General features: G+C 41.3%; 2 protein-coding genes across 5 annotated transcripts in view; one reads left to right on the plus strand and one right to left on the minus strand.

Annotated features, from left to right (window-relative positions):
• Positions 1 to 583: 583 nt before the first annotated feature.
• On the minus strand, positions 584 to 2,458 carry LOC113013755 (protein ANTAGONIST OF LIKE HETEROCHROMATIN PROTEIN 1-like; the record flags this gene model as incomplete). Its single annotated transcript, XM_026154899.1, has 2 exons — positions 584 to 1,708; positions 2,247 to 2,458. Coding segments are annotated over 2 exons (1,110 nt in total), but the record flags the coding sequence as incomplete, so codon positions are not given.
• An 840-nt stretch (positions 2,459 to 3,298) lies between these two features.
• arhgef10lb (Rho guanine nucleotide exchange factor (GEF) 10-like b) overlaps positions 3,299 to 12,493 on the plus strand; it is a 39,237-nt gene continuing 30,042 nt past the window's right edge. Inside the window, exons 1-7 of one of the 4 annotated variants that reach the window (XM_026154247.1) lie at positions 3,299 to 4,101; positions 4,849 to 4,962; positions 5,192 to 5,300; positions 6,777 to 6,880; positions 8,972 to 9,049; positions 9,418 to 9,597; positions 11,183 to 11,299. In XM_026154247.1, the coding sequence (XP_026010032.1) occupies positions 5,204 to 5,300; positions 6,777 to 6,880; positions 8,972 to 9,049; positions 9,418 to 9,597; positions 11,183 to 11,299 (576 nt within the window). In that variant the 5' untranslated portion in view covers positions 3,299 to 4,101; positions 4,849 to 4,962; positions 5,192 to 5,203. Of the gene's footprint in view, positions 4,963 to 5,191; positions 5,301 to 6,216; positions 6,623 to 6,776; positions 6,881 to 8,971; positions 9,050 to 9,417; positions 9,598 to 11,182; positions 11,300 to 12,493 lie in introns of those variants that run through there. The other 3 variants (XM_026154246.1, XM_026154249.1, XM_026154248.1) reach the window with 3 other exon arrangements.

Here is a 12,493-nt window from a genome sequence, read left to right on the forward strand (position 1 = left end):
TTTTATCCCTGTCTCTCTGTAAATAGTTAGATCTCATATATTTATGTTATTTATGTCCTTTTGTTACTGAATTTGTATATTTTATTCCTGTCTGTCTGTAAATAGTTGATGTCATATATTTATCCTTTTGTTACTGAATTTATATATTTTATCAAATAAACATTTATACTGACAAATGTCTTTGTTCTACTACACAGCAAATATTGGCACCGGACTTGACAAAAGTAGAATTTATTTCATATTACACCAATAACAAAACATACTAATACAGTGGGATGCATAAGTTTGGGCAACATTGTGAAAAGTAATTATTTCCTGTACAAATCGTTGGTTGTCACAATAAAAATTGTCAGTTAAATACATCATATAGGAGACACACAGTGATATTTGAGAAGTGAAATGCAGTTCACTGGATTTACAGAAAGTGCAATAACTTTAAACTAAATGAAGCAGGTGCATAAATTGGCAACACAAAAAAAGAGGAATAACATAAATATGTAGTGTATATCAATGTGTGTGTCTCCTATATGATATATGTAAGTAACATTTTTTACTGTAACAGCGATTCATACAGGAAAATAATGACTGTGAACCTTCACAGACACTAATAATAAGGTTGCCCAAACTTTTGCACCACACTGTATATAGGAACATAGTGAAGACAAGTTGCAGAGTAAAAAGAGGTTAGTTTATTTTGGAGTAGAGCTCCATTCATTAAGAAAATGTTAAAAAGACAGGAACACTCTTTAGAGGTTTGTGGGTGGCTCTTAAAAGAGCCGTTGTGGGGAAGTCGTTCAGACTTCAAACAGGCTACTCCTTTGGTTGCCAAGACACAGCTCCCTCTGCCGAGAAGTGAGCCATGAACTTCTCCCTCACCAGGACAGCCTCTCTGGAGGAGTTGTTTGCTGCCACACGACCCAGGCCTTGCAACGGCTCCACCACAGCAGGCGCCACACCTCCCACAGCAGGTGCCCCTCTCTCGTCCACACAGCGCAGAAAGTTGTGGAGAACACACGTTGCCTTCACACACTTCTCGGCAATTTCAGGACGGAGCTCCATGGCGCGCCGATACAACCTCCACTGTGAGGAGAGGATACCGAAGGCACCCTCCACTATCATCCTGGCCCTGGAAAGGCGATAATTAAAGACCCTCTTCTGTAAAGGGAGGAGGCGTCCAGGGAAAGGTCTCATGAGCTCACGCCGCAGCGGGAACGCTTCATCAGCCACAAAGACGTGGGGCTGGGCTCCACGGTGTTCTCCACCAGGTAGAGGCTGGTCTGGAGGCAGATGGAGAGTCCCAGCCCGAAGAGCCTGACCAAAGGTGGAGTTGGCCAGGATACCACCGTCGCTGGTCCTCCCGTACCCCCCAACATCAATGACGCGGAAGCGATGCTCTGCATCCACAACCGCAAGGAGAACAATGGAAAAAGTTCCCTTGTAGTTGTGGAACATGGATCCTGAGTTGGGGGGTGCCTTCGTCTGGACGTGCTTCCCATCCAGAGCTCCACAGCAGAGAGGGAAGTTCCAGCGCTCCTGGAATCCCTCTGCAATGGACCGCCAGTCTTGAGTTGAAGGCACAGCCATGAAATCGTCCACTAGACAGTCCCAGATGGCCGTCGCTACCTGGGGGATGATCTGGCTCACCGTGGACACACCGACTCGAAAACTGAACGCGATGGTCCTGAAGGAGTCCCCGGTGGCAAGGAACCTGGACAACAGTGTTCAAAATGAGTATTATGTGTACTTCAGTTACAAAATACATTATAGAAATTACAAAACATGAATCTTGCATAGAAAATTTTGTAAATATAAGGATAATTACATGATATATATTTGGTATAATCTGGAACAATCTGCCGTGATTTTAAACAAATATTCAACTATCCCAGAATTAAACCAGGTCTAGATGTGAAAAGGAGTGAGTATCACTACAAAGGTTAACCCACATTGGTCCTAGTACAAGTTTGATATCAGCAAACACCGAGAGCATACCTATGACACCACAGCCATGCTATCATTCAAACACTGATAACAGCATAAATCGAATTAAATCGGGACCTGATGAGACCGTCAGTGTATCACTACAAATATTGTGAAGTCGTGTCGTACCAGTTTGCTATCGGTAAACACCGAGAGCATTCACTCTTAGCATAGCACATCCATGTTAGCAGTGTATAAATGGATGGTTTAGCATATATTAGCGCAGGTATCATTACAGGACTACCGTATTAAACACTTTTACTAACCTCAGGCAGATGGACAGGCGCTCTGCTGGTGGAATTGAGCGCCTGTAATTGGTGTCTAGGCGGGCAATTCTGGGACCGACGCGGGAAAGCAGGTCCTCAAACTGGCCGAGTGACAGGCGATGATATCGCTGGAATCTGCCGTCATCCAGGCGCAGCTCCTGTAGCAAATGGTGAAACTCACCAAACTGATCACGCGTCTCGAGGACCTGATGGACCCAGGTACGGCGAGGACGTCTCTTACGCCGCTGCTCTGCTCTCCACAGTAAATAAAGAAGGGAGACTCTCTCTTCAAGCGCTAGCTCGACAGCTGCCATCTTTCAAAGATACCGGTCTAGCACAACTTCCTCCCACATCCCTCCCACATTTCCGGTTCACGCGCGTGAAAATATGATATTTTGGGGCGCGAGCGATTTTTCTTGGACACGCGTAGAGGTCGCGAATGTGCAGGCGTCAAGTTAGGGGCGTTTTGGCGTTTTTTCACGCGCCCATCGCGTTCGGTGTGAACACACGGTAAGGCTTTTTCTTCTTTATGTTGGAATGTGGAGCAGATTTGTGCTAGAGCCAAACAGGTTCAGATGTGAGCAAAATGTATTTTGGTGATAGACCCCACATAACAGGTTTAACGGTTGATCGGTCAAGTCCAAAACAAAGTTAACGATATGAATTTAAGAAGAAGAATAGAGAGCGACAAACACGTCAGTTGTTTGCTCTCTTTTTTAACCTTGACAGTATGTTGTGTCCAGGTGTGGATGACTTTTGAGGACATCATGGCGATCGGGGCGGGGCGATCGTGGCTCAAGAGTTGGGAGTTCGCCTTGTAATTGGAAGGTTGCCGGTTCGAGCCCCGGCTTGGACAGTCTCGGTCGTTGTGTCCTTGGGCAAGACACTTCACCCATTGCCTACTGGTGGTGGTCAGAGGGCCCGGTGGCGCCAGTGTCCAGCAGCCTCGCCTCTGTCAGTGCGCCCCAGGTTGGCTGTGGCTACAATGTAGCTTACCATCACCAGTGTGTGAATGGGTAGATGACTGGATGTGTAAAGTGCTTTGGGGTCCTTAGGGACTAGTAAAGCGCTATACAAATACAGGCCATTTACCATTCAGAGACCCGATCATCTCGGCTCCAAAAGCTGGAGCTGCAGTGAGTTTGAGCGTTATGATGACCCGTGTGACTGTGAGGCTGCTCCTCCAACCCACAGCAGCAGCAAGATAAGTCATTACAAAAAAACTATCAATATGCTTACTCTGAAAACCGCATGTGAAGTCATTTAAAAAGTCTTCACTAAAGAAATAAAGTAGATTTAATATATTTTGGATCACAGAAGGCGCTGTAAAAACAGCATTCATGTTTTATTGTGGTTGGAGTTAAGAATATTTTACAAGTGCAAAATGATGAACTGAAAGAGAGAAACTGCAGAGTTGGTCATAATTCTCTTTATTTTTTTCATTATAGGCAGATTCAACCTTTGTGGAAAAAGTCCAGCAGTGTCAGGATTAGCTTTAAACGATTCATAGTTTTTCAGCCCAAAAATCACTTTGCTAAGGAATAACTACATCTGTTTTAAACTTCTGTGTGAATCAACCCGAGAATGATGAAAAGAGGAAGTGATTTATTTCTGGCAGTCCCTCACCATGTCAGCACTTCTGTCTTCTGCTTTTGTCACCATGTGCTGTAACTTGCTGTTGGACTTTCGCCGCTCAGTGTTTTGAAAAGGGTAAAATGTAACTTGAGTAATTTGACTTGGTTAGTGGGGAGAATTTGTAAAGTTCGGAATATTGAATAAGGAGTTCATCAGCTGGGTCAACACAACACGGAATCTCTTTACTTTGGATAAATAAAGTGGTTTGTGTGAACAGAAGGTAGGTGTCTTAAAACTATATACAAAGGAAATATGAACAATTGCTAGAGACAGATATTATGATTAACTTTCTCTTAGAATATATGCAACAATAAATCTTAATGTTATGCTTTTTTATTAGATTTGTCAGTCCATGTTTTAAGATGTTAAAGTTCATGTGTGTCTGTAGTTTCTTGCCAAGCCAAGTTTAGATCTCAGTTTCACATACATTTCCTTCATTGTAAATGTGTTTCTTTAGAGTGATGGCCCTCTACCCTCACATTAAAGTCACTTTCATTTAGTTAGATATAACAGTTTCCCACATGAACCACAGTCATTTATCTGCCAAATGAAAGGTTTGTGATTTGATCCCTAAAACAAAGTGTTGAAAACATACAAAATAATGCATCATCACTGTGTGTGTGATCCATCGACTGTCTGAATGTGGCTTCTAATATTAAAGAAAATCCCAAATAAATTCAAACTTGTACATTCGCTCAGGATGAATGTATGTAAACTTCTGACAACTACTGTATGTGCAGAAGTATTGATCAGATGTGTATAAAACTTTGCAAAAACATCAATATTGTTAAGTTTATTTAACAAAGACCTAGGCAGCGGTTCATTTTCTGGGTATGTGGGAAACCTACTAACATGTGTCTTTAACTGAACTTCTTGTCGTATTGTGTTGTGTTTATTGATATGAGTTGTCAGGCGTGTCAAAGTTAAACTAATGCTGTGTCTCTGCCTCCTGATGTTCAACTGTCAGCTGCCTGCAGATGTGCCGGGGCTCAAAGACCTTTGTGCTGTCACCAGGAGAGAGCTGGCTTTGTGTATCAGTATGCCTCTTTTTGCCCACATCAGACAGACCTGTGACACTAAGGTAGTGCTAGTCACTTCAGCTGTTTGTCTCTTCCATCTTTGAACAAACTACTTTTTACTCTGACTGTTAATCAGATAATCTTAAATGACTTCAGATAGATATGGTTTTATTTTGCTTTTGCCAGAAATGAAATAAACCCCAATAGTATTTTGATACAATACAAGTGGTTTAATTTTTTCAGATTTGAATTTGAAGTAACCATGGTTACACATCTGTTCTTGTATTCCAGGTTCAGTAATTGATGAAAGCAGCAAGAAACGGTACCAAGGAGGGTTTAGGAAGGAGAAAGTTAGCAATGATTCGCAAAGTGTCATTCCTACAGAGAAAAGACTCTACAGGTATAGAATTGGAGCTGGGATTAATCCTTAAATAATTCATTAATAATTAAAAATGAAAATTATAACGTTCTTTAAAAAGTTTATGGCCTGAGTTGCAAGTTTTCCAAGATTCAAGTCTATGATGTTCATTTTGTAAATAATGGGCCTATTTGAGTCATGATTTAGAGTGTTGCTACCTTGTAACTGATAACTTGCTACCTTATGTACAAACGTCCTCTGTCACAGCCAGCCCATTACCAGTCACTTTTGGATCCAACACCAAGGGTGCCAAACCGAGGGTGCAAACAATAGTTAAAAAAACAGCTGATGTCACCATTACTATTTTTACTTTTGTACAGGGTACGGCAGAAACCTGTCAACATTCTTTTTAACATTTAGCATATAAAATAATAAAAATTATAATTACATGCCTTTGGAAATTCATGTCCGGGGTTCAATTCCCAACCAGGGCTTCTGCATCCGGTAAGGATTCCTAGGCTAGACCCCTCATGCTAATGTACCCTATCTCAGATATGAGTGGGAAAGAGATAGCTGAAGCCAGACAAGAAGCTGACTGCACTCCATGAGCCTCTGACAGCACCAACGAACCAGGTGCTGAAAGGTGAGAGACACCCGGATTGGCTTACTGAAGGTTGGACAGTCCTGATCCCCAGAAGGAACAGCTCCCATCAAATTACCGGCAGAAAACCTGCCTCAATACCACATGGAACCATTGTGGAAGAACAGGCCACTGCACGGTATGTACCCCTGGCAGGAGGTGGCTGACATCCAGAAATCCTACCAGTGGCTGAACAAAGCTGGACTGAAAGACAGCACAGAGGCACTAATCATGGCAGCGCAGGAACAAGCTCTGAGCACAAGATCCATAGAGGTTGGGGTCTATCACACCAGGCAAGACCCCAGGTGCAGGCTGTGTAAAGATGCGCCTGACACAATCCAGCACATAACAGCAGGGTGCAAGATACAAGCAGGCAGGGCTAGTGGCCGGCATACCAAGTGCTAGCAACATCAGAACGGAGGAACATGAAAAGCTGGGGAGGTACCAAGGACTCAGAGAAGAACTTAAGATTTGAAGGATGAAGGCAACAGTGATCCCAGTGGTAATTGGAGCACTTTGTGCAGTGACCAAGTGCAAGTGGCTCCAGCAGATCCCAGGAACAGCATCTGAGATCTCTGTCCAGAGCGCAGTCCTAGGAACAGCTAAGATACTGAGCAGGACCCTCCAGCTTCCAGGCCTCTTGTTAAAGATCCGAGTTTGAAGGATAAAGACCGCCTGCAGGGGCGAGGGGGGAATTTAGAAAAGTGACTACACATGTGTGTATGTAAGTGTGTGAGATTTATAATAATAAAATGCTCTTTATATGAATAACATATTCAGTTACAGTGATGGAAAAGAAGACAGTAGTTAATAAATGAGCCAGGAAAGGCAGTAAATGACTTGTGATGCAAACACTCTCTGGTTGTTTGATTTTGCAGGTGATGGAAAAGATGATGCCGGTTACATAGATGTGTTTTTGTGTGAGGTAAAACACCCTCCACCACAACTCTGCCCCATGCCAGAGGGACTCAGCAGTCAGCAGGTGTGCATGTCAGCATATGTTCACTAATCTGTATTTCTGCTGACTTATTAAAGGCTGCACTGATGAAATTGGATTTTCCTGTGATGCTCTGATGTCAGTTCTCCATATATTGATCACTTTATTAGTTGAATGAACACAACCTAAAATCACCCACATAGGAACATTGTTACTGTTTTCTGTCTTTCACATGAAGTCTGTATTTGATCTTATGGTGGCTGACTATTGTCTACAGCTGAGGACAGAATTAAAACACAACAAGGATTTTTTGGGGAAAATTCCTATGTATTGTGTAGGGGCATTTCTTCACCAGGAGTGATGTATGTTTTAGGCTGCTGTCCATGACACCAACCTAAAACAACTTGGAAGACAAAGCGATGAAACAGTTTTGCTGCTGACTGGTTGATGTTTTCTCTCAAAATCTTCACGTACCCTTCTTTCTTCACGATTCCTTTCACCTTGATGAGATTCATGTCCAGATGCACCAAAACATTTCCACAAATACCCATCACTGTGCTTCATCTTTCCCCAAACATAAGCAGCATCTTTGTGGCCAAAGAGCTCTAGTTCTGTCTTATCTGACTAAAGGATGCACTTCCAGTATGCATAATCTTTCTCCAGGTTGTCCTTGGCATACTTGAGTCTGGCTTGACAGTGTCTCTTCTGCAGAAGTAGAGTTTTTCTTGGCCTGAAATCATGCAGCCCATGTTTATGCAGAATTTAGTGTTTACCTTCTTTTCTTCTGTAAGAATACGCCTCACGTTCAGGGGTCTTTGGACACATCTCTCACTAGTTTTCTTCCCAGAGTCTTTCAAGTCTTTCGCTTCCTACCTCTACCAGGCTGGTTCTGTACTGTAGGGCTATCTTTGACATTTTTGATACTTCACACTTGGAGACGCTGAGATGATTTTGCATATCCATCTCCTGCTTTGTGAGCATCAACAATTGTTTTTCTCAAGTCTAAGCAGAGTTCTTTTGTTTTTGCCATGAGGCTTTCTCAGGTGACAGCTCAAACCCTGCTGATTTTTTTTTCTAAAATAATTGTTATTGAGTGCAAAAAAACATTTTTTGCTTTAAAAAAAACCTAGTAGATTTAGAAATGCTATGTTGAAAATCCCTTGCTCTCTTTAAACACATAGGGGTCTAGTAATTTAGTCCTCATCCTTTAGTCGTCACCCTGCCAGGTGGGATCAAGACGACGTAGGAGCTCCAAATTAATACCATAGGTGTATCTATTAAAAATCTCAGGCGAGTTTGAATGTCAATGACCTCGATCTTAAGGTCACAATAAGTTTTCTGCTAATCGTATGAATGAAATAATAAGGCATGGTAGATATCATAGATGTGTCATACATGTGTTTAGTTGGAGGCTGAGTTTCAGTGCCAGGTGCTTCTGTGTTATTCCATGACATATTCAACACATAAAAGGAATTCATGCCAAGTAGTGAACTTGTGGTAGCTACTTACAGTAAAACGTTATTATTCTATCAACAACAGATGATTATCCTCAAAAAGACTTTGAAAAAGACCTGATTTCACAACTGTGACCCTAACCTAATGGAGATTTGTGTATGGACTGGTAAATGTATGGCACTTTTCTGCTCTAACTGAGCACTTAAAGTGTTTTTTTTTACTACAGGTCACATTCATAGTTTTCTAGTTTTCACACACACACACACACACACACAGTTGCACAGTTACTGATTGATGCATCAGTAACTGTCACTTGCCCAAGGACATTGCAATAGTGTATTGAGGCAGCTTGGCATATAGTTACCAACTACTCTATGCTACTGAGCCACAGCCACCTACACTTACTGCAAGGTCAAAGTTATTTAAGCATTCTTAACATGATCATGTTTTCTAGGATGTTTAAAACAAATAATTTAACATGAACTACTTCAAATAAATATCAAACAACTGTGGCTGAAGTTTAAGAAATTTTGTCCTCCCTGTTGTTCCATATTTCTGCATTCGTCTTGACTCATCATCTACAACTTTTCTAAAACTGAAACTGTTTGCGCATGTTTTTATTGTTAATATTTACGGTCATTGGTTTGCTGGATCCATTTCACTTATTGGTGCTTCGTTCAGGTTGTCAGACGTCTCATCCTCAGATCCATTGTGCAAAGTGAGAGCAGCTACTTGGACTCTCTCAAACGAATCCTTCAGGTGAGACACGTTTCTCTTCAGGTGTTGTCAGTGTGGAACTCAGTCACGAATTTTATATTTTTTATATTATATCCAAATTTTGCATTTTAATATAAAGGTTAATTATAAATGTTCAGTGTTCATCTGAGCACTTTGGGGAACTCACTCTAAAACTTTAATTACTTTATACTTAAGCAGAAAAAACTTCAGCCATCAGAAATATGACATCCCAATTTCTAATATTTAACATTGTGGGTCATTATTTAGCAGATGAATTCATCATGGATATCAAAATGCAAAGTATACAGTTTAAGCACTGTTTGGGTAACCTAACAGAACCATAACCACAGATATGCAGTATACCAGACTGGTCTGTCTTTGTCCTTCAGGAGTACCAGAAGCCTTTGCTGGAGACACAGTCTGTGATTTTAAACCCAAAGAAGGTGCGTCAGATCTTTCACCGCCTGCACGAGATCTATCAGTGTCACTGCATGTTCCAGATTGCCCTTGCATCCCGCGTGGCCGAGTGGGATCAAAGTGAAAAGATAGGAGACTTGTTTGTGGCTTCGGTCAGTTGACATTTTCTTCCTAATTTCTCTTTTTAATTTCTGTCATCCTTCACCTTTAAGTGAAGTGTCCATCATCACACTACTAAAGTCTCTTTCAAGTCATTTAAACTCCACACAACCTGCTCATAACATCGTTTTTGTAAAGCTGAAGTCTCTGATTCTAAGCCGAGGTAATCTCAGTGATGTATTAGGCATAGGGGTTGTCAGACCATCATGGCTGTGCTATTTCCTGATTTTAGTGACATAATATTATTATCTGATAGATGCCTCTCTGCCTGACAGGCATACTGAAATATAGAAGGTGAAAGCATTTATGGAGCAAGATTGTGGTCAAAAGTTTAATTAATTTGAAAAAGTTATTTGAAAGTGAAATTCTACGTTTTCATGTTTTAAAAGAAAGTGAAAAAAACATAAACTGTTTTATTTTAAATAAATTATTCGTTTTAATGCAAGTATTTTTTTCCAATTTATTTTTAGCTTTAAATTCACTTTTCTTTGTTTCAAATCTCATTTGATCTCATCCAGTTTCAGACCCTTTTTTCAGTTTCCCTAATTTTGTGTTGTGAGCGTGTATCAAAAGGGAGAAGCAGAATGTAGACTAATGACTGACATCTCCTGTTGTCATGGTTAGCACTGTGTGACAGGCAGAGGTCGGACCCAAATGCAGGACGTGTAACACAAAGTGATGAATGAAAGGAGGCAGCTTTACTGCTGTAAAGTTAGAAAAATTGAACATAATGAACACAAGATGATAGACTGTCAAAATAAAACAGGAAACACTCTGAGACACAGACTAAGACACACAGGCTTGACACTGGCGACCAGGGGAGAAACAGACATGAGAAAATAGTCGACTAGGGAGACAGAAAAGGAAGACCTAACACGGACATAGCAGATAAACGAACATGAAGACAAGGGTAACTAAATGAGAAACATGGAACACAGGGGAAGCACAGTAACATACAACTACACACAAAAAAATAAATATAACACAAGGCGAAAACTAAGAGAACCAGAAATACCAGTGATTAAACTAGTAACCTAAACAATGCCAGATAAAGCCTAAGGAACATAGAAACACTGGGTCACAGACCAGGACCATGACAGCTGTGACACTAAAACTAAAAGTCAGTTTAAGGGGATCACTTTTATGCTGTCCCTGGATGCAGCAGTGAGTTTTATGTTAAGAAACTGAGGCTATGCTGTCCACTTTTACTGTCTGACTCTTTAGCAGTAAGTGGCTGTTTGCCTAACTGCACTCAAATGGGGAAAATCCACCCGTTAGCCGTAATGTTCTGTTTTGTAAAGCACTTTATAAATAAGAACAGTCATTTTCAAATAACTTTTTCAAATGAATAAAACTTTTGACCCTGACTTAGCTCCATAGTGAGTCAGTCTGTTAGAGTGGGAGCTCCGTGTTTCAGAGGGCAGTCAGAATAACCTATGATGGCTAATGGTTTGACAAAAATATTGACTCGTCAACCATTTATTTACTTTGTAGTTCCACATGTTGAATTACTGTGAATCTTATCATACAAATATTGTGGCGAAGCAGAGTCCTTATGTCACAATGTTTCCTTCACAGTTTTCAAAGTCCATGGTTCTGAACTTGTATAGTGACTACATCAATAACTTCACCAGCGCCATGGCTCTTATCAAGAAGGCCTGCTTGTCAAAACCTGCTTTCTTGGACTTTCTTAAGGTGCTCACACTGCACATTTACACCACATTGTCAAATGTGACAAATGACAAACGGAACCGATTACATGTTCCCTCCCTTCAGGGGAGAACTAAGAAGAGTAGGATTGTTAACTGGATTTAAAATCAAATTATACCAAATGATAAACAAGTGTGACCTTTTTAAAAGTGCAGTTTAAATGAAAATAATGTGAAAAGCTGTAAAGTGAAAAGGGTGGCATGGTGGTGGATGGTTGGTGCATTTGTCACCTTGCAGCTAAATGTTTCCTGGTTTGAATTCGAGATGAGGCCTTTCTGTGAGGAGTTTGAAGGTTATCCATGTGCTTGTGTGGGTTTTTGCCAGGTATTCCCATTTCCTTCCGCAGTGCAAAGACATAGACTTAAGGTTAACTGGTGATCATGAATTGGCCATGAGAGTGAGACAGATGAATAAAGTCTTACAGGAATAGCTAAAATGTGACTTGGAGTGGAATCAGCTATGAGTGAGTATAATATCAGAACAGGCTGTGCTGATATGAGGAATTATGGAAATTCTAATGTTTTGTTAAGTTCCCATATCCTGAGAATACATGGTTTATAAGGTTATGAGATTTTTTATGAACTTAGAAGTGTAAAGTTTGAGCTGTGAGCACCTGAAGCCTCTTACTCTCAGCACTGTTCCAGCCTTTTGGCAAGAAGATGGGCTCCCTTACAAGCCAGCAGCAATTTCCCCTTCTTTCTATGTTGAAAGCAAGTAGCTGAAGACCATGACCGCCCACATCCAGAAGTGTAACCCAATATTCATTTTATCCATTGACATTTTAAAAAGTACTTGCATAGTTTTAATATTTGAACCGTCGCCGGGGCTCCAGCACCCTGCCACGGTCCTGGAGGAACATACCACATTCTGGTAAGGTGTCATGCAGACCCTGGTTCTCCCCGTGGCATTGTTGGAGGCAGAGTGGGTGGAGGTTAGATGTGTTCATGGGGATATTCACAATTACCCCACTTGTGCTGCTGCTATTGGAATACAAGGGCAACATGCATAGAGTAAAGGCAGCAGTTTGCTCGCACCTGTCGCATCCCCTAATTCTGGGAACCGATTGGCTGCGATTCACCCCACGGAAGATTTTCCACTGGACTAATCTTGTGATGACACCCTACACTCAACCTTTGACCAAGTGATAGAAATTGATGGTCACTCGGCGCGCCCTGATGA

This window comes from Astatotilapia calliptera, chromosome 20 (assembly GCF_900246225.1).
Source record: "Astatotilapia calliptera chromosome 20, fAstCal1.2, whole genome shotgun sequence".
Taxonomy (NCBI): Eukaryota; Metazoa; Chordata; class Actinopteri; order Cichliformes; family Cichlidae; genus Astatotilapia; species Astatotilapia calliptera.